General features: G+C 44.0%; 1 protein-coding gene across 1 annotated transcript in view; it reads left to right on the top strand.

The window, feature by feature from the left end:
* Positions 1 to 386: 386 nt before the first annotated feature.
* The window catches only part of LOC138287111 (olfactory receptor 13G1-like), a 113,940-nt gene continuing 91,270 nt past the window's right edge, over positions 387 to 23,056 (top strand). Inside the window, exons 1-2 of the mRNA XM_069227473.1 lie at positions 387 to 488; positions 18,683 to 19,646. Of these exons, the coding sequence (XP_069083574.1) occupies positions 387 to 488; positions 18,683 to 19,646 (1,066 nt within the window). The remainder of the gene's footprint in view (positions 489 to 18,682; positions 19,647 to 23,056) is intronic.

Genomic DNA, 23,056 nt, shown 5'->3' with positions numbered 1-23,056 from the left:
CACTATTCTCCTTCTATTCCCTCTTCTTCAGTTTCCTCATTTAATATTCCTTCATCTTCATCTGTTTCTTTATGGCCTTCTCCTGTATATAAGGAGGATGATATTGAAGCTCCTGAAACCTTGCATAAGAACACATTTATTCAAAAGGCCAACCTTTCATATTTATTTAGCTATCTGGGGTATAATCTTAGCATTCCTATGGCAGATGAGATGAGATGCCAAGCACCAGTACTGGCCTATTAAAACAGTTGCTTTTTCACCCATCAACCTGCTTAGACATAAACAGGGAATTCATGAAACTGCTTTTGAGAGAGTAAAAAAACATGGAGAAGGCGGATCTACTGATTATTCTGTCTCACTTGTGTCCTATCAATGGTGATACGGAAATGCCCTCAGCCTTTGAGATTGATACAGTGTTGGCAAAACTTGCAGCTCTTTCCACTGTCATAGCTGAGGAGGTTCTGGTTGCAGGAGTGGTGGATCGGAAGGTGAGGTTTCTTTAAATAAAGGCTATTAACGATTAATTCTTGCCTTGAGATCAGCAATGTATTCGGTGTATGTTTCTCGGTCAATGGTTAACGATTTTCAATCTTTAACTTGAGCTATTCAGAAGGGTGTTTGGTGTACTGAAATATTTTCCAATATAGAGATGTTTTAAGGGTTCTGCTTTTTCTTTTGTCTCCTATGTGGCTGCAAGGCTTCAAATATTTTTGAGAGACTCCACATGGAATGCCATTCTCTGGATCTAAGGTATTTGGTGACAAGTTGGAAGCGATGCTTTGGAGAGCCTTTAAGAACCCAAATTATGATCAGTTGTTCATAACTCAGTTAAATCAGACTCCTCTTGAAAAAGATGTCAAAGAGTCTCCCAATTCAAGTTTCAAGCCATAAAGAATAAGTCCAATCAGCTGTATTGTGGCAGGGGTGAGATCTCAAAGCCCCTCTTCCTAATCCGACACATATAACCTATCTTTTTTCTCCACATTTGGGAAAAATATTTTTCTGATGCATGAATCCAAAAATTAGAAAGAAGCTATGCACTGGAGTTCGAAGAAGTTCCTTTAAAGTAGAACTGTTTTTTTTTAACTTACTAAATAAATTCAGTAAAAACCTTAGTTTTGTCTCTGGAAATATTAGAACGTCTTATGAAGAATGCAGTATGTCTTGCTGCAGAAAGCCAGAGAGGAAAACGATTTTATTCCACTGTCTTTCTGGTTCAAAATTCTATGGGAAATTCAGATTGATAATCAATCTGAGGAAAGCATGGAGAACGTCCTTCAAGATTTCCAGATAAGGGTTGCCGGGGAATAGATTCACTGATGTATCGTTGGCCTCCTGTTCTATAATACATCTATTCCAATACCCAGACTATTTCCACAAATGAGGAGGGAGATTGTGAATCTTATTCCGTAGCTCTCTTTTGGCCAACAATGGGTGGGTTTCATTTATCTAGGACCAAAATGGGTCCATCTAATTAGATCAATAAATCTCCTCGTCCTCCCTCAACCATATGCAAAAGAATGAGATTGACAGCATGGCTGTTGAGATGAGGGGTTTAAAGACCCTGGGGCTTTCTTCTCCCATTGTTTCTTCAGTCCAACAATCTGAAAGGTTGTCCACAACAAACATTGTGACCATCATTGGTCATCTTTTTTTCAAATAGTGTATGGAGACAGCTTTAAATTCTACTGATTGCAAATCTAGATGGATTTTTCAAGTTGTACTGTATAGATTTGATACAGATCTTGCAGCAGTTGTTTGAAGTGTGCAGTAGGAAGCAATTAGGTCAGTTAGGGTTCTGAGGGGTTTTCCTAAGATGTATTCCATGGGTGCAAGACTGCTGAAAGGCTTCAAATCAGTTTCCCCTTCTTCAGACCTTTTTTGTTTTTAAAGTTTTACAATCCTATCCCTTTGAATTATTGGAAGAAGTAGACTTGGAACATCTATCTTTGAAGGTGAGTTGTTGATGGTAACAACATTGACTCATGATTAAGGGAGTAGAGTTCTCAGTTTATTAAGCCTCCCAAATTAAGATTCTTCTCAAATAGATTAGCTCTTAGTTTAGGATCAGGATTATGTGCTAAATTATTGACTCTTTCATATGGAGCAAGAAATATTTTTTTCCAGCACCTTCCACTCCTGATAAAGAATTTTACACACCTTGGATCTTTTTAGGGCTGTGAAAATGTATCTATCCAGACCACAAGACTATAGACAAGGGGAAAGTTTGCTAATTGTGGTGTTTTTGAATGAGGAAAAAATACTTCTACTTCAGTCAGTGGGGTAAAAACCTTATTTCTATTGCACATGCTTCCAAGAACATAGCTTTACCAGGTGGAAATCAGAACTGTGTCTTAGGCTGAGGCTTGTGGGGCCTCACTTGTGGACATATAAAAAGCTGCCACATAGCCTACACCATCTCTGTTTGTATGTAGAAATTGATGAATACATGAGTTTTGTTTTCAAAGTATCAATGGATACTCTACCCTGAGCATTTTATGTCTCGAGATTTGCATTGCAAGTTTTGTTTGCATTACTTCAGACTCAGGAGATCATGTTGTGTTAGTTAGCTCTGGTATATCCTCATACAGTAAACAATGATAAGAGTAAATGGTTTGGGGGAGGTATTAATTAAATTACCAAATGATAATCCACATTACTCCAAATACCCTTTTTCCCATACCAATACTCTCCCTTACATAGCTTGGGAATATATGTGAGTTTCCTTACATAGCTTGGAAATATATATATATATATATATATATATATATATATATATATATATATATATATATATATTAGATGTGGTGGGCTCCGACACACTTTATAACCATATTGGTAAGAGTGGTTAAAGGGATGAGCGGAGAGCTTCTGATTTTTTTGTTTTTTGATTGGGTCCAGCTAGGTCACATAGGGCCTCATTTACAATTGCATTGCACGACTGGAATGTCACTTTTTCCAACATTCTAGCACTAAGCACTTTTTATGGCTTAACACCGCCTTGTAAATGCAGCTCCTTTCTATGCATCACTTTGTGTGAAAGGGGCGGCCAATGGGTGTTGCTGTGGGTGTACCCACACAAACCTTATTGCATTTTGATGCTGCCCCAGATGTATGAGAACTCGTAAATCTGAGGCAGTGCCAAAAACTAATGCGCCCACAAGGGTGGCGTTAGAGTGGTGGAAGGAGTAGCTATACTTTATTGTTCCTCATTTTTGCTTTTTCTAGGTGTTCTGTATTCTGCAGCACACATTGAAAGAGCAAAACACCATTAATGATTGTTTATGTGCAGGAAGGTGTCCCTTCCTCTACATAAAGAAAAATGTAATAATAAAGATTTGCTATTTCTATGTGTGCTGCATCTTGCTGCAATAAGGACAAATTGTCATTATTGATTGCTTATGTGCAGGAAGGGACACCTTCTTGCACAAAAACAATAATTCAGTGCAAGACACTATGGTGCAAGGACGCCTGCATTGGAGCTAGCCAGCTAAATTTAGCAACAGCAATAGTGAAATAACACAGAGGTGCGCTGTATTGTAGTAAATACGGTGCATCCCTGCATTTCTGAAATGATGCAGTGCAGCACTGTAAAATTGGCTGCAGCACAGTGCTGTGCCACTTCCTCGTAAATGAAGTCCATAGTGTCTGGGTAGGGGTAACACATCGAATAAAGTAAGGGCCATATTTATACTTTTTGACGCAAAACTGCGCTATCGCAGTTTTGCGTCAAAAAAATTTGCGCCGTCTAACGCCATTTGGATGCGCCATTCGGGCGTCAAATTTATACTTTGACGTACGGCGGCGCAACCAACAGGTGGGAGTCATTATTTCGTGACGCACACAGCGTCGGTCTGTCGTAAGGGAAACCCACGTAAAAGTGACGCAAATCACTGTGGGTCGATTTACGACAGCGCAATCATGAAAACGCCGGTTTTTTTCACGCTATTGCGTGACATTTTTGCGCGAAAACTGCACTTACAGGAGAGGAGACCCAAAATGGATCCTAGATGCCCCAACAGACCCCAGGAGGATGAGAGCAGACCAGGAACCAGCCAGGAGGAAGCATACAGGAACCAGGACATGTTAAAGAAAAAAAGAAAGTGTCGTTTCAGTGCAGAGGAGCAGGAAATCCTGGTGAAAGAGGTGACGGAACACCAGCACCAACTTTTCATATCCTCAAAATTGCCACTCAGTAGGAGAGAGGCCATATGGAAACAAATTGTGGACAAGATAAACAGTGTGGCTGAAGAACGCCGGACAGTCACCGAGTGTAAGAAACGCTGGCATGACTGTAAACGTAGGACCAAAGAGAAAATGGCCAGGAACAGGAAGGCAGCAATGCAGACTGGAGGGGGGAGTCCAGCACAACAGGAGGCCCTGGACCACATGGAGGAGATGGTCGCAGCCGTCATCCCGGAGGAGATGGTCGCAGGGATACAAGGACTGGACAGCGCAGACTACCACGACACTACGCACATGCAGGGTAAGTCGCATGGGGAATTACAATGCAATAATGGGGACTGTAAGCAGGGGGGGGATACCTACTACACAATGCATGTAAATTAGCACATATATGAAGTGGCATGGGGAAAGGGGCACGGCAGGGGGGAATGGCCAGTACGGACCATAGCCGGGGCACGACAAAATACTGCCACCACTACAGTCCCACGGGGACATCCTGTAATTACAACAAGAGAGCCAAGGGAAACCAGTGACAGGTGGGAAGGACACTACCCTGAATCCACATCCAGGCACTTGTTTTGCACAAACTATTCCCCATCAACTAGGTCCCTACCTGTAATGCAGTAGCAAATACAACAACTGCAACTTAACTGCCACCACAGTTGACAATAACACCTCTCATCTCTGGGCAGCTATAGTACCAAATGGCAGGAACCCCACCCTGGAACATACATACCTAAATTAGGGGGTGAGGATGACATCTGCAACTACTCCTAGAAATAAGACAAAGGTACCAGTACACTTAAATGCCGAATGTCCATAACTGACACATACATAAGCCTAAGTAAACAGCAATAGGAGCCACACAGCACTAACGACACACACATGCTGCATACGTCAGGGTCCCTCACGTGCCTGCCCAACAATGCTACATCACAAATGTCATACTGCTCAGACAACAACATTGACGAGGGGACACAGGCAACTGGTCAATGAAACACATCTGCACAGTCTAACCAAAAAATAGGACATTCATACGATAAACAGGCCAATCCAGTAAGACACACATGAGACCCCATCAGATACAAACATCAACAATGTTTACATCCATACCACATCCTAACATTGACATACATAGGTCATGCCACCTAACATGTACAGATCATGCAATGTGAATAAAAAGTGTATGGTGCAGGGCCTGTGAGGCAAGTGTGCTGTCAGGGCAGTCACAACACCCACAGTCAGTCAAAGTGTAGCGTGGCAAGTGAAACGTATACTTTGCGCAATAGCCTCAGGCTGGAGGCCTTTGTGCATCTTACCCTGAATGTACTTATACTCATTTGCTGACATCTAAGTGCCTCAGAGCACTTTGCACTAAATGAATCTCATTGCCCTTCCTATCAGTTAATGTAGCAAATAGTCAGTCCTAAGGTGTTGGCAATTAGTCAAATCACCCTGTTTTGCCTACTTCTGCACTGGAGTTTGCCAGAACATATTCACTCTGTGCCCCAGTCAAGGATATCGTCTGGTTCGTTGATGATAGATGTGTTAGGGGTTAAGGTTTGCCATTCCTGCGTAGGGAAACTTTGTCATCGCAATGACATATGTCTTTTAAATTCACTTCCTCGTCCCAAGACACGCATGGGGGAGTTTACAAACAGAAAATCACATCTAGATGCTGCCTGCCTTGCTGCTGATGCACAACCAGATCCCAGCCCATTCCTCTGATATGAGGGATGATGTCTCCCCTGTGATTCAGACAGCCAAGCTCCAAACTTAACATGCTGTGCTATATATAGAACAAGCAGAGGGAGAGTAGAAACTGTTAGGCACCATTATAGCTGTGTACCAATGTATTACTCTCCTGCGGACTATTTCAGTTCTAACTGTGTGTATTGTTTTGGTTATTGGGGCTCACACCTAAATTCCTACAAGTCAGTTGTACAATGAAACTTCATATCAAACAAATACTGTCTGTGTCATTTGTGTATGGGAACATACCGGAAAAGATAGAAATGTGTAGGACCTGAGTGACCACCACTTCCCTGAGAAGTCCCAAAGATGTCATGGGCTTGGACTTCTAAACATTCCTCTGTTGTGGGAGACCAGAGGCACTGCTAGTCTGTCTGAGCTAAATAGAATATCTGGGTGACAGAGTTATTTACAAGTGGGTCAAACTTAGTCCCCCACACCATTAGCTATCCTGCTGCCTAGAAAGCCAAGAATCACATGTAGGATAATGAGAGCCCACCCAAACAAATGTCCCTCCATAACAATAGTGAAACACCGAGGGAGGAGTAGGACAAAAAAATGCATATTCCGAAATAATTACAAATCAACACCTAGAGATGACCTGGCAGGCATGTCTGATAGCTCCATATCATACATGTGACACACAGGTGGGCCATAGGCCTACAACAATGCCCTATGACGGACAGCAGATACCAAGACAAAATCAGAGTACAAAGTTAAGGCATCCGAAGGCTTGTATCTTAGTGCAAAATGATCTCAACACAGACACACTAATTGTACCCTGTTTCTTTGCAGAGGAACACGGATCTCCTGCCGATATGCCTGTCCATGAGTTCCCTGATGACATGGATGACGAGACCATCAACCTCACACAAGAGACCATTGACATGGTCCTCGAAAGCCTCCAAACCCCCCCTGCAGTAACAAGGAGGAGCCAAGAAGAAGCAGCCACCACAGTAGAACCACCCGCCACCCCAATTGTAAGACCTGCCAGCTCCAACACAGCTGAGGACTCTGACGACACTGGCACCAGCTTCGAAAGAACAGTCGTTGGGGTCCAGCGGGAGCTGACCAAGGAGGTGCGGGTGGGGATGCAAACTATGGCAGCCAGCCTTGAGGGGGTGCGTTCGTGCATGCTGTCAACTGCTGATCAGGCAGCTGCAATGCAAGCCAGAACATCGCTGTTGGAGGAACTTTTAGTAACACAGAAGGCAATCTGCACAGCTGTCATCCAGTTGACCAAACAACTCCAACAGCAAGCCAGTCAGCGTGTGCACGAATGCAACATCGAACCCCTCAGGGCCGACCTGGCTGCCTACCATCGGGATGTGGCTGCCATTCTGAAAAACCAGCATGCCCTCCTTGCTGCAGTACTGCCCTTCATAACTGGACAGGGATCAGCCCCCGGGATGTCTGCCTCCATGTCTTCTGACACTGAGGTGTGTGTTGCCCCTTCACAACCAACAACAACAAGGACTCACCAGGCAACACACACATCAGAAGAAGAAGACATGGAACAGATAACATTCACTCGCAAGAGTACCCGGAAGCCCTAGTCCCTGCACCATGCCCTACTCTGACCAAGGTCCTACGTTTTGACACATGCCAGCCTCACTCCAACTACCCTCAATGACTGTTCGGCAATCCACTGTTTAACTTGTCCACATTGGCTGTAAATGTTTCTCTCCTACCATTTGGCAATTCCTGTTCCTCTGCACCGTCTGTGACATCACCCCAGCATGTCAGGAGCATCATCCACACCCTGTAAATAGGATCACCATTTAAGAATACACCAGAACAGACTCACCTAACATTGTTAATGGACTTTTTGCACTACTCCACCTAAAAATAAATATCACTTGCACACCTATTGTGTCTCTGTGTCATTTCACACTTCAACTGTGCAGTACATAACTCCAAAGTGGCTGTGTGGCAACCATGTCGATTCTCTATACTACTGTCCTGATTTCATGTATACTGAAACATCTGTGCAGTGGCCAGGATTGCATCATAGCTTTACTATACTGAGGAAAATAACTGATGTAGGGACTAAGCACACACAATCATGCTGTGTTGGACAGAATGAGGCCCCATCCCTAGCTATTCTAGACAACTAATGGTGGCTGAGAAATGTAGGCACCTTGCAATACTAAAACAAGAAATTATGCTGTAAAATGAAAGGAATGATAACCAAATTACACTGCATCAATCACCCTTACAGCGTATACTACCATGAAGGAAAGTCATGCTCAAGCAGTACACACATGATGTAGGTCAGCAATGACAGCAACAAGACAAGAGTGTGAACAAATACTCATCTACAAAGCTCTCCCTGAACTTCACAATGCTGTCCGACCTATCTATTTACCTACAAAATCAACTCTGGAAGCACTCTTTGTGAAGTAGGATACATACCAACCCCAAATCTTGATGATCTATGCACACTACCAATGGTGGCTCTCCCACATGGTGGATACTTACCAAGTTAGCACACGGGTAGCTGGCATGTTAAACCTCAATAGCCTGGGGATAGCGAGCATAGGACACAAATGTCATACTAAAACTTTCTGCTACACTGATGTCAAGGCCATGAAAAGGTAGCACCTAACGCATCAGGTAAAGGGTTAACAAAATTTTTATTTCCAATAAGTAAAAAAAGAGGCAACTAAGGGAAAGATAAACCTACACTAATCTAACCTGACTACTACTAACCCACAACTGTCCCTAACTAACCTAAGCTAAACTTACTCTACACATGTAACGAAACGATCTAAACATCAACCCCCCACCCACCATTATGAGACAAGACACATGCAGGACAACACTTACTAACCTACACACATACTACACTATCCTAAACAAACATATATTTTTTTTATTATTTTATTTTTATAGTTTATATATTTTTTTTTTTTTTTTTTCTTTTTTTTTTAAACAGGAATCCCAACATTGCCCCCCACCCACCCACCCACACAAAAAGATAAGATATAAAGAAGAAGGACCCCCCACCCTCTTACCTAACACTAACTAAGCTAATTTCCTACACTTATCCTATAACTAACCCCCCAAACCCAACTAACAGTATGAAATAGGAAAGAGGTGAGAGGGGAGGGGTAAAAGTTCTGGAGGGCAAAATGTCTACTGATTTGGCCTCCGTAGTGTTCGCCGGATGGAGCGCACCTTCCTCTTCACCTCAGCCATGTCCTCCGTCAGGGTGTCAACTTTTGCAATCAACCTGTCCAATTTCCTTGACAATGCGTGGAAGTCTGCTGGGTTGATCGGAGGGTCAGTGCAGGTCTGGGTGCCGGTGGAGGTGGATTGTGTTGGTGGAGTGGTGTGGGCACGGGACTGCCCTGCTCCCACCACACGGCTGGGTCCAGGTCTGGATGAGGATGCCTGGTCCGTTGCTGGGTCCACTTGGCCAGACCTGGTGGATGTAGTGGCGGGGGTTGTTGGGGGCACCGTTGGGGGAGCCTGTGGTGTGGCATACCACGCCCCGGAGGCCCGTTCCGAATTGTATCTGCGGGCCATCCTCCGATACCCACACTGCACCTGCAGGATGTGGCTGTACCTCATTGCTCAAACTGGTTGCGAGCTGCGGCACTCAGGTTTGCAGCTGTGAAGAGAAAAGGCAAATCTTGAGCATAGAATTTACAGTGGGTTGAATACCACAATGGGTAATTTGTCCATTACTAGCAATGTATTGGTTGCAGCAATTGTTACAACATAGTTCACGGGAAGGCTCAGAGGAAGTACATGTGAATCATGCATACTGAAGGGCATATCACATATAGCATATCCATGTCTCTACATGATGGATGACATCACCCTAAACTACTCATACAATTCATACCTAAGGCATTATACATTATGGCACCAGCTCGTCCGCATACTGACTTCACTACATATGTCATTCTATGTGATAAGAATCACACTCCTCACTCAATGGCATTTCAAAATAGTTGTGTGCTAAGATTGAACCCCTGGCCATGAATCATATGTCGACACTATGGGCCAGATGTAGGAATTGATGGGAAATCAACTAGCAAATTGCAAAGCTGAACGGTGTCTCTGACACCGTCTGCGAGTCACTATGGGGTCCCTAAATCCCACCTCATGAACATCAATGATTTGGGTTCCAACTTGCACCACCTTAGCAACTATGGGCACTCACGGGGATGGAGGCCTGCTGGGAACAGCAGAACTCCATAGACGTGACTACTTTTAAATTAAGCAAGTTATTTTTCACCAAGTGTAGGCCCTTTATCTGAAAGGAAAATGAGCTGCGATTTGTTTAAATTCACAACAATAGATTTTTCGTAATTTACACAATAATTATTGCTCCCCTAGACCACTGGCTGTTTTGTGCAGGAGTATTTTGGTCCACTCACAAAGGTGAAGGTTCACAATGAGGACCCCTTCCAGTCAGCAAGTTGGTTAGCATCCACTTCAAGTGGATGATAACAGCTACTCACTTTGCAACCACGTACTCGTTAGCAAATGGGATTGCCTACCACTGTGATTTGCAAGTAGGGCTGGTAAACTCCTTTATTTTTTTCATTTAGAAAAGCATTTTGCGAATATGTACATGACCACCAAAAACATTTCGGATTAGGAAACAGACGTTTGCAACTCACTAACATCAAATTATGCTATTTGCAATGTGTAGACATTTTGCTACATCTGGACCTAGGTACAAACTCAAGTCACAAAAGGTGTTAAGTACGTGTAACATACTGGTTGCTACAGTCCTAGGTACCCTGTTTCACAGTAACATCCCAGTCTTTGTGGGTGGTGTGGGAAGAACAAACAACAATCCCTTGATCAATGCACAACCAGGAGTGTACAGAAAGTTCAACAAGCATGTGCCTTCACACACAACACCTATGAAGGGCTAGCAACACGTTGGAGTCAGCCCAACCTTGTCACATCCCAGGTCCACACATGTCAAAATGATATGACTTAGCCCAACATAACATACTATTAGTGAGGCATGTTTTACAACACACACAGAGGAGGTAGAACACCCATTCACATGATTCAACAGAACACCTAGGCCATTGCACTCAAGTCACACACACTTCGAGGTCACCTTGTGGAAGTACATGCCCCCGGAAGATCCGACCTACAGTGTACACAGTCCATCCTCAACTAGGAAGAAGCACTTGTCATCGAAGCCATGTGCCTAAGCTATCTGGGAGACTGTCAGTCTGATATGCTGACTCAGTTAATGGCAAGTTCCTGACCAAGTCTAACATTGACCAGTGTATTCAAAATGAGTCATGCCATTCCCAATTGTCGCACTAATTGAATGACCTACTGCCCCTCAATCTGAGAGATGACTAGGTATTGCTTTACAGAAACATTATTCCAATTTGATATCACACCAAAACAACAAAGCCAATGAACGGCCAGCACATCAAATCATGAATTATCCTGAACACACAGTAATCCATCATGCTTCATTTCCAAACAATGTAAATAGCACTTAGGCAACACTAACTGTAGGTATCGGGGTCGTCAAAATGGGCCACCTCACCAACGGTGTACGGGGCTGGTCCACCTGTAAAGCATGAAAGGAAGATTATACTCAGACTGGGTGAACAGACAAATAATTTCTGTTACAATGACAGTGTGTGAATATTACATGGTAATGATACACTTTCACACATGCTCATCCTGCCTGGCTGACTTTGTATTCTAGATTATCATTGGATGAGTCTCCTGCTCCAGTGACACACCCTACTACACTCATGCAGTGGCCAGGACAGTCATGTGTCGTCCAAGTTAATCCTCCATTAGTAGGCCCCAACAATCATGTGATCCATACATCTCAGCATGTGCATCCCAGAGAGAAACATTCCACAACTGGTTCCATGAGAACTGCATGACCACTCACAATCAAACAGGCTATGTGGACAGGTTCAACACACAGCAACCAGACACACATGTGACATATGTGTGGACAACATGACTAACTTCATGTGACGGGAAGGCAACACACATGTGTAGCATCATCATGTGTTTGCAATTTTCGGTCTAGCTATGGCGTCTACATATGTAGGTATGTTGTTTCTACATGACGTACTCACTGGCCATTATGACCAGTAGAGTACAAATAGAGCAGTTCACGTGTTGCTTTTCAGACACAAATGCAACAGTACATTCCATGCAGCTACAGCCATCTGGTATGTGTTGCAAAAATGAGGCATCGGCCTGGTAGCATAGGTCTTCATACACATCCTGCAACAAATACACATTTGGACACATATGTATACCTTTGTAGCGCAGCATTTGCATCATTTTGTGACGCAGAGAGGGGGCTACTTAGCAAAATACAAATAGATGTTGCATTTTACTGCTGTTATTGGGTGTACATGTGTAGCAAAAATGGGGATTTATGTGTATACCCATGGGCCTAGGTTTCCCTAGCATAACACGCAGTCAGCTACTTATTTTGCAGATTGGCTACCAATCATCACATGTTCACGCACACATTCCTATTATTCCCATGTAATTGATTAGTACTCACCAACATAGCCACCAATCCGGAGTCCCAGGTGGTCCAGCAGGTCCTGTTCCCTGCTGATCAGATCTGCCCAGCGGTGCTTGAGTTGATGGATATTCCTCAGAATCCCGTAGACCCGGACCAGGTGATGGCGCACCTTCTCCCAACGGATTTTCCTCGCCTCCGTGTGATACCCCTGTATCACACGGCCCCCAGCCTCCAGCATCAGTGGGAGGAAATGGCTTACGAGCCATATGAAGCCCCCCAATTCGTCCTCACCCATCCTGGACAGGCGAGGCCTACCTGACATGATGAGAGGTGTAAAAAAGTACAAAAGAAAAATGAAAGAAAAAGTGGGAAATGGGGAAAGGTAGAGGTGTGAAAGAACAAGAAGAAGGAGAAAAATAGCCCAACTGACCCCCCAAACTATGCTACCCACAACAGACTCCCACAGACAATACAAACTATCACAGGTATAGACAAAATAACACTAAACAGACTGAGACAATGTTAGACAACAATAAAAGATTGACACAAAGACAAAATACAAGGCACACAGGACACTAAAGCAGTAAAACACAGGACAACACCTTTCACACAACCACACAGTCTAGATAACTCTGAGACTGCAAAGTGAAAGTGAAAGTCAACTCCCAGTACAGATTTGGTAAACAGGATATCCTATTACATCACTTCCTGCATAAAATGGCCGCCGTTTTTCTTTTCGCGTAATGCGTCATATTTTCACGCATACACAGATGTGCGTCATATTTTTTTGACGCATTACAGTGCACATGATGCGGAGTGTAAAAATATGATATGAATATCAATATTTCAAATTGTACATGAGATGACCAACATATTGTCCATGTAGCGTCATTTTTACCACGCATACATCATGGGCGTCATTTTTTTTACACGTACAGTAGTGCACATGATGCGGAGTGAAAAAAAATGATATGAATATTAATAATTAATACTGTACATGAAATGACCAACATATTGTCCATGTAGCGTCATTTTTAGCACGCATACATCATGGGCGTCATTTTTTTTACACGTACAGTGGTGCACATGATGCGGAGTGAAAAAATATGATATGAATATTAATAATTAATACTGTACATGAAATGACCAATATATTGTGCATGTAGCGTCAATTTCACGACGCATACATCATGGGCGTGTTTTTTTTTACACGTACAGTAGTGCACATGATGCAGAGTCAAAAATATTGTGGATGTAAATAATAATTTGAAGGTGAAATATCAAGACACTTTTGGATACATTTGTATCTGACTCTGCATTGTGTGCACTCATGTACGTGAACAAATTATGACGGGCATGCTGTATGCGTAGAATATGGAGCAAATTTATCCAAATGTCTTCATGTGTTTAGCTTTGGAAAGGTGATTTGTCATGGTAAAACGGTGCGATGTGAGACACATTTGTGTTTGTATATGACAAATGTCCGTACTTTTATGTATAGACGGCCTTCACACTGTGATGTTTGGGATACGTTAACTAATGTATTGGCCATATTTGACAACATATTTGGTGTAATTGCTGATGGCTATTTTGAAATGATGTTTTTGATACCATTATGTATTCCGTCTCCAAAATGTCCCCACCTTTATGATGGGGATGCTTTTATCTGTAGTCCTAACAGGGAGTGGGAGAGTCACTTTCAGTTTTCATGGGGCTGACCATGTCCCATTATGATTTTGTGTTTCATATTTGTGTAGGACTTGTGACATGGAGGCCACACATGTGCCTTATGCATGTGTTTAGTTCACAAGTACATGATTCTTGTATGTTTTGGGGGTGGTAGAGGTGGAGTTAGGCCCCCAGCACCCTAGGATTTGACCATCCAGAATAGCTACTGTATCCATGGAGTATTTTTATCATATCCTGGCAAACCTGCAGCAGCGGGCGAATGTAAGGCCATATGGTATGAATGACTGTTGACCATTCATTCATCTCATTAGCCCATTTGACGTTTGCAGTAATGATGATTTAGAGCTAAGTTGCATACCATTTTCATATGACTAAGGGGGTCATTCTGACCGCGGCGGTCGGCGGTCGCCGCCCGCCAAGCGGTTCCCGCCGAAAGACCGCGGCGGTCATTCTGGCTTTCCCACTGGGCTGGCGGGCGACCGCCAAAAGTCCACCCGCCAGCCCAGCGGGAAACACCCTTCCCACGAGGACGCCGGCTCAGAATGGAGCCGGCGGAGTGGGAAGGTGCGACGGGTGCAGTTGCACCCGTCGCGAATTTCAGTGTCTGCAAAGCAGACACTGAAATTCTTTGTGGGGCCCTCTTACGGGGACCCCGCGGCACCCCCTACCGCCATCCTGTTCCTGGCGGGAGACCCGGCAGGAACAGGATGGCGGTAGGGGGTGTCAGAATCCCCATGGCGGATTCTCAAGGGCAGCGGGAAGTCGGCGGTACACCGCCGACTTCCCGTTTCTGCCCGCGGCTGAACCGCCGCGGTCAGAATGCCCATCGGTGCACCGCCAGCCTGTTGGCGGTGCTACCGCCGACCTCCGCCATGGCGGTAATTACCGCCAGGGTCAGAATGACCCCCTAAGTTTGCAAGACTCTCAGCGTTCACGATGTGATAATGCGAAGATTGTTTTGCTTGTCTGTGTCCCTTTCTGCATAAACTGGTTTAGTGTCATGTTACAATCTTCCTGCTAGGTTCAAACTGGGACACAACTGTGATGGTCTACTTTCAAATATTAGGTTGGTTGTATGACATATGTGTACATGTGTGTGGGAATGTGGATCCAGTATGACCTGTCTGTGTGTAGGTTGTCACTGTAACTTCAAGGTCTCCTCCTGAGTTAGTGGCAGCTGATGTTGTTGCAATTGTGTATTGCTCACATCATACACTTGAGAGAAGCCATTGATGACATGTTCACGTACACATGGATGGTCCCACCCTGTCTCTGAACACGTGTGATGTGACTTTCAAATGATCTCAATTTTTGGGCTGGATGAGAGACTGTTTCAGTTGTTTGGATCCGGCATGTGTAATTGTCACATTTGTACTCTTGTTGGGCTCTGTGTATGGTAATGTAACATGTCACATCCTACCCTCTGTGCATACAGTTGTGATGTTTATTTTTGGTGTGATGAATTTTAATGGCATTCTTGATCAATGAGACGACATTCATCTTCAGCTATTTCAAACTAAAGGTGGTCAGAAATGAATAGGCCAAAGCATGATGTGGTGTTTGTGATCTGTGTTTATTTACAAGTGTGGAATACAAGTGATTATAATAAGTTAAGTAAAAAAATTGTTCACAAGCTGTTGGCGCCTACGCACTCCTGCTGCGGTGTTAGGTTGTTCCCCCTCCTGTTGCAGGCCAGCATCCTCCTCATCATCATCCTCAGGCATGTCTGGGTCCGGTTCAAGGAGGGGAATGTTCCTTTGTACACAAATATTGTGTAATATGGCACAAGTGAGTATGATTTTGCATACCATCTCTGGGGAGTATAGTAGGCTTCCGCCAGTGATGTCAAGGCAGCGGAACCTTGACTTTAGGATCCCAAAGGTCCTCTCCACAATGCTGCGGGTCCTCTTGTGGGCGTCATTGTATGCCCACTCAGCAGCAGTATTTGGGTTCCCATATGGTGTCATTATCCAAGGCTGGATGCCATACCCCTGATCAGCTGAAAGAGAAACACAGAATGGTATCAATTAGATGTAGGAGGCACTGTTGTACGTATCTTTGATGGCAGTAGTTGTGTTGTGTTGTCTGTGACTATTTTGTGTACTAATGTGACAACCTATGGTTGTTGGTGGAAACTTTGGCATTGTTTTTTTTCCTTGGCTGAGCAAGTGTTTGTTGTCTAACTGTTTGTCAGCAGGATGAATTGGTTTCTCAAGTACAGTGTGCCCTCCCTTGCATTGTGACTTGTGACACAGGTGTCCGTGTGTCCTCACTGGGGGTGTGATGATAGTTCCATGCAGAGTTGAAACATGAAAGGGTATTAGAAACGTTCATATGAACATAGCCAGGCCATCCCATCCCTTAAAAGTTATGCATTGTATTAGTGTACAGGTTATTGTGAGACTTCCAATTTGCAAGGTGACATTTAGGCAACCACAGTCATGAATGTCTTCACACTAAGCTGTGGAGTAAATTCAAATGTGTGAGAGGTTCAATGGTGACTTGTGACACATGGCTAGTGATGTGAGTACCTCAGTGTGTTCCTGTCTAGGTGTTGCTATTGTGGTGTATGGGTTGTTTATCCTAGAGGGTTTCTGTGCAGTGAGTATATAAGTAGATTTTTGTCCTTACCAACAAGTAGTCCATTGCCATACCGTCCATCCTGGAAGTGTTGGTTGATGGTGCAGTGACGGAAGATGAATGCGTCATGTACACTCCCAGGATATTTAGCCACAATGTTGCTGATCAGTCCTTGGTGATCGACTATGGCCTGCACGTTGATGGAATGTGTGTGCTTCCTGTTGCGGTAGAGGTGTTCACTCGCAGCAGGTGGCACAAGGCGTACGTGTGTGCAGTCGATTGCACCAAGGACGTGCGGAAAGCCACTGATGGCGTAGAACCCCTGTTTTGTTTCCTGCTGCTTCTGCACTGTGTTAGGGAAGCAGATGTGGCGGGGTGTCAGTCCAATGATGGCATCCAGTACTTTAGGCAGGAATGCGGAGAAAGATGGTTGTGAGATTCCACCAACCAGGGCACCAGTTGTCTGAAACGAGCCACTTGCCAGCAGGTGAAGTACGGCAAGCAGCTTTGTTTCGGTTGGGATAGTGCGTGGAGTCACTAAAGTGGGGGCCAATTGCTGTTCAATATTTGTCAGCAGCTGCTGAATGGCCTGCCAGTTCAACCGGTACCTCTGCTTGATGTCTCGTTCCCTGAGGCCATGCAGGGTTGTTCGTGGGCGGAATATCCTCTCCTGCCTTCTGCGCTGTCTTTGGGGTCCCTGCTGTTGTGGTTGTGGCTGCTGTTGTTGCTGCAGGGCTCTGCGTCTACGTGCACGTTGAAGAAAAAGCACCTCCATGTCTCCCTGTTGCTGCTCTGCTGCTCTGCTGCTCTGTTGTTTGTTCTGTGTGTTCTGATTAAGTACAGGTGTGTTTGCCCCATTTTAACGCCTGCCCTGACCCAGGCGTTAAAATTTCACGCTATTCGTGCTTTGCGCCATTTTTTTGCGCTGCCTGCCGCGCGGGAGTGATTTTTGCCCTGGAGCATAAATACCACGCACCGCTATGTGCGTCTGTTTTTAGACGGGAACGCCTTCCTTGCATCTCATTAACGCAAGGAAGGCGTTCACGCTAAAAAATGACGCTATTTGCCCATACTTTGGCGCTAGACGCGTCTAACGCCAAAGTATAAATATGGCGTTAGTTTTGCGCCGAATTTGCATCGAAAAAAACTACGCCAATTCGGCGCAAACGGAGTATAAATATGCCCCTAAGTATTTGTACGAGGGAAAGGGTATTCAGTGTAATGTAGATAACTGGTATGAAATTGAATTAATCATGTTCAGTACTAGTAATTGTCATGAATGAGCACCAAGAGAATACACCAGCATCTGTAATAAATTACATCACACAAGCACAGTAACTATAACTAATGCATGTTTTTGACTGTTAGTGTTTGGTATTACACAGCAGATATTGTCCTTGAAGGGAAGATGAGTCTTTCAGTAATTTACAATTATGTCAAGAACTTGCACCTCTAGCATGCAACTATACAGGATTCAGGTGCTGGCATTCGTGGTGATAAACAAGTATCACATTATTCTGGGAACAAATGGAGGTAAGGAGACCATTTTACATGTTACCATGTTTTTCCATTTACAGGAATCAAATATAACACCAAGAACTGGAAATTACAGAAAGAATCAGTGATAAAAGTAGGATTATTGAGTCAAAGTAACACAATATGGCCTGGCACATACTGCAGAAAGTCATCCATTCAATGAGGGAATAGGAGTTAGTATGAACATTTCAAGGTCACATCCACGGTCAATGTCAGATCTAGTACTACATTTAAATGAAAAGATAAAAAACGCAGCATATTTGATAAAAGAGGCAGAGACATGATTATACTTGCAAATGTTAGACAAATGAGTCATCAAATTTGCAAAGTGATTCGTCCATCCAGGTTGTGAGAAAAATGTCAATTTATTTTGCAATATTTGTTAGATGCATCTATTTATCTTGGCTAGGAATTAATTTCAGGTTGTTGTTTTCCATGTTTTAGATGACTCTTCTCAATCTGATGGATTACACAAACAAAACCTCTGCCGTGAAGTTCCTCATTATGGGTTTCTCCAGTTCCCCAAAGCTGCAGGCACTTTTCTTTGCTGCTTTTCTCTTGATCTACCTGCTCGCCGTTTTAGGAAACCTACTTATTATGATTGTCATATATTCAGAAACTCATCTTCACACCCCAATGTACTTTTTTTTGGTCAATCTGGCTCTCTTGGACATCTGCTTTACCTCAAGCGTTATTCCCAACATGATGGTGATCCTGCTCTCTGAGACAAAGTCCATGTCATATTGGGGTTGCATGGCACAAATGTTCCTGCTTTCTGCTGCTTTGGGCACTGAACTCTTGCTTGTCACAGTCATGGCATTTGATAGGTATGTGGCCATCTGTAAACCTCTGCACTATCCAATAATCATGAGAAAAACTGTTTATCTTTCCTTGGCAGCGGCAGTATGGATTCTAGGCATTTTAAACTCCATGCTTCATGTTGGCTTGATCTTGAAGTTGTCATTCCTTGAACAAAATGTTGTGGACCACATTTTCTGTGAAATACCAGCAGTTAGTAAGGTTGCTATTTCCAATACATATGCAATTGATCATGTGACCATGGTTGCAGATATCTTCCTCTGCATAATATGCTTCACCTTGATAATCATAACTTACTCCTACATTCTCTCATCAATTTTAAAGATGCACTCTGCTGAAAAAATGAAGAAGGCTTTTTCCACCTGTGCTTCTCACCTATTGGTAGTCGGTTTGCTGTATGGCACCACTAGCTACACCTACCTTCTTCCTGCTATGGGCTTTGGAGGTAAAAAGGACAAGGTTGTGTCAGCCCTGTATGCTGCTGGATGTCCGGTTTTTAACCCAATGATCTACAGCTTGAGAAACCAGGATGTTAAGCAGGCCTTCCTCAAGATCTGTTCCAGTTATTTTACCTCATTTAGAAACAAGAGTTAGTGGCAGGCATATTTATTAGAAGGTCAGGAGTTCAAGGTGTTGCTGATACTATTCAAATACTGTAAAGCAATGGAATCCTGTGACCAGTATAATTAAGTACTTCACAATATGTTGCAAGTAATGATAATGAGAGCCCAATGGCATTTAGTAGTTGTGAGAATCTCTGCTGAGAATAGAGCTATGGAGAAAAAATCTATAGAAACTATTTTAAGACTATGGGGGTCATTATGACCCTGGCGGAAGGCGGAGAACCAGCGGTAAGACCGCCAACAGGCTGGCGGTCTTACTTGGTGGAATTATGACCATGGCGGTTAGCGCTATGGTCATCCGCCGGTTCTCCGTTCCGCCCGCCAGGGCGGAGACGACCGCTGGGCTGGAGACCTGGGTCTCCAGCCCGGCGGCCGTCACTATACCACCGGCGGTATTTTGACCCGGCTTACCGCCGTGGATTTCCAGCGGTTTGAACCGCCATGAAATCCATGGCGGTAAGCACTATCAGTGCCAGGGAATGAATTCCCTGGCACTGATAGGGGTCTCAGCCACCCAACTCCCCACCCCGACCGCCAACATCACATCGCCCATACCCACACTACACGCACACAGGCACCACCTACTCACTTACATTTACACGCACACACGCCGTCATACATGCCTCCATCCACACACACAGTCAGACACACACACCCACATTCAAACATACACGCACACATCCATACAGACGTACCCACAGACATACATGCACTCATTCCCATACACACAACACCCTGCAAGCATACACACACTCACACACCCCCCTCTACATACACACACCCCCATGCACCCACACAACAGACAACACGCCCCATCCCCCTCCCCTCACGGACGATCGACTTACCTGGTCCGACGATCCTCCGGGAGGTGACGGGAGCCATGGGGCCAGCTCTGCCGACACCACACCGCCAACAGAACACCGCCACGGCGAATCACAGGACGTGATTCGCTGGGCAGTGTTCTGTTGGCATGGCGGTGGAGGTGGAGCAACCTCCACTTCCCCACCTCCCGCCAGTATGGCTGTTGCCGGCTCTCAGTCCGTAAAAGAACGGAGAGCTGCCAACGGTCGTAATAGGCCAAGCGGCCTTCCGCACGGCGGTCCCTCGACGGTCTTTAAAAAGGACCGCCGAGGTCAAAATGACCCCCTATGTTCGCATTCAATGCTAAGCTCATTATGCACCAGTATCACGAAACAATGTAGACTAAAAATATTTTCAGACATTTCAAACATTATGGCTCAGATTTATCAACAGGTCACACAACTGATGGTAGCAAGTCAAATTTCTGGTCTGCATTAATAGAAAGGGAGAGAGCAGAGTATCACCATATCTACTACTCTCTCCTCTGCGCTTGTGCACTTTAGGCATCCATATGTAAATACAACTAGCCTGGCGCCATCAGCGTAATTGTGCCTGCATTCCTTGAAATACAGGTTTTGTACCAGAAGGGGTACCTTCAAGTCTGAAACCTATGCTTCAAGGCTTGTTTTCCTATTGTATCTGTACTGTACAAGACAAAGTGGGAAAAAAAATATGTGCAACATTTCTCCCTGTTGTGCCTGTCTCGAGAAGACCTGGAATTTTGGCACAAATCTCTCGCTACAACTCTTCATATCAAAACCTGTGGAGCGTTGCACTGGAATGCCCCTGCACCACCCATTTAACATTCCCTTGATACAAAGTAATGCAAAATATTCCATTCCAGATTTTTTTTTATTTCGGGTTACTATTTAACACAGATCATAATTTGCATTAGATATGAAATCTCACATGATCACTTTCCATTGGGAGTACTTTAGAAATGTAACACAAAACTGACCCAAAACATTTGTATATCTAAGCCTATATGTCGTAAATGATAAGATACAGAGCAAGCCATTTTATCACTCTGAATATTATGGGGTATAAGGAATCCACAGAGATGAATATGGGAGGTGAGATGATAATCTGCAGGTAGTGATATGATTGTTAAGTGCAGGCTGTAATTATTTCATTGAATTTCTAAGGCTATTTTTTAAATTCTATTTCTTAACTATAACACCCATGTAACCTTTGTTTTTTTTCACTGACTTTCTATTTTTTTTTTTACGTATAGTAATTTTAATTACTATATGTGAACCCAAGCACCACAGCTTATGGCCTTTGGCCGTGCCCGGTGGCAGTTCATCACAGGGCCTGGCCTTTTTTTCTTTTTTTATGAGCAGATTTGCGAATCCACCGCGTCTCCACTTGTAAAATGTGTTTGTACCCTGGCGTCTTTTGTTTTTTAAGACATTTTTGGGGACTCAACTGAAGCTGAGTCCCAAGCCGAGTCCTAAGATGTCTGACAACACTTCAACAGCTTCTAGTGTTGAAGTGTTATCAGCTAATCAGATCTCAGAAGGAGATCGTTAGGGGTCACAAATCCTTCACCTCCCTAGATATAAAAATGTGTTTTCCTCTTAATTTCTCAAAAACTACTGAACGGAATAACACCAAAACAACAAAGCACTCTTCTGGCCGAGGACCTACTTTCCTGCCAAATCTGGTGTAATTCCGTCCAGTAGTTTTTTCGCTATCGCTGTTCAAAATTCAAAATCCCCATGAAAAAATGAATGGGGAGAACGTCTTATGGGACCTCTCTTTTTTCTTTGACCCCTCTGGATGGATCATCTGGCAACTTTCCAGTCAGCAGCTGTTGGAACTGGCAAATTGTTTGGCAATGTTTCTTGAAGATTGATCAAGCGGTGCCAAATGTATAAACATGTAAAAGACCGCTTTTTATATAGAAATGTGATCCTACCTATAACTACCTAGTGCCGAGTGCTAGGTTAAAAGGGGTACTGGTAAACTTCAAAACCACTCTTTAAAGTCTCTTCCACTTCAAAGGCATGTTTGGTTATATATACTGGGTCTGTGACCCCCTAAAATCAGACACTTCTGAAACACAACTGGATTCAGTCAGAAGGACTGCAGTGCTGCCCAAAGGACTCATCAGGGCTGCCTTTCTGGAAGGACTGCTCTCCTGCTTCTTGCCCTGCTGCCTGCTGCTCACTGACTGTGCTAGAATGACTTTGCCCCCCCCTACACAAGTGATCTCCACAGGCTTGTCACCTTGCCCACAGTTAAGAAGTCTCAAGGCCATCAAAGACTTCACCTAAGAGAGAAAATTCTCTGCACTGGAAAAATCAACCCAATGCCTGTAGAATCGACACAGTGCCTGTCCTGTGTATGAAAAACTGTTCCAGCACCTGCATAATTGAAGCAGTACTGGTTTCATCATCACAGGATGTTTGGAATTTCCACACATCGTCCCTGGGCATCAATTTGTTATCAAAAACTCCCATACCACAGTAACTGTGCCTGGAAATCGATGCATCACCTTTCCTGTGAGGAA

The sequence above is a fragment of the Pleurodeles waltl genome, chromosome 4_1 (genome assembly GCF_031143425.1).
Source record: "Pleurodeles waltl isolate 20211129_DDA chromosome 4_1, aPleWal1.hap1.20221129, whole genome shotgun sequence".
NCBI classification, from domain to species: domain Eukaryota; kingdom Metazoa; phylum Chordata; class Amphibia; order Caudata; family Salamandridae; genus Pleurodeles; species Pleurodeles waltl.
This window is presented reverse-complemented; position numbering and strand designations above follow the sequence as displayed.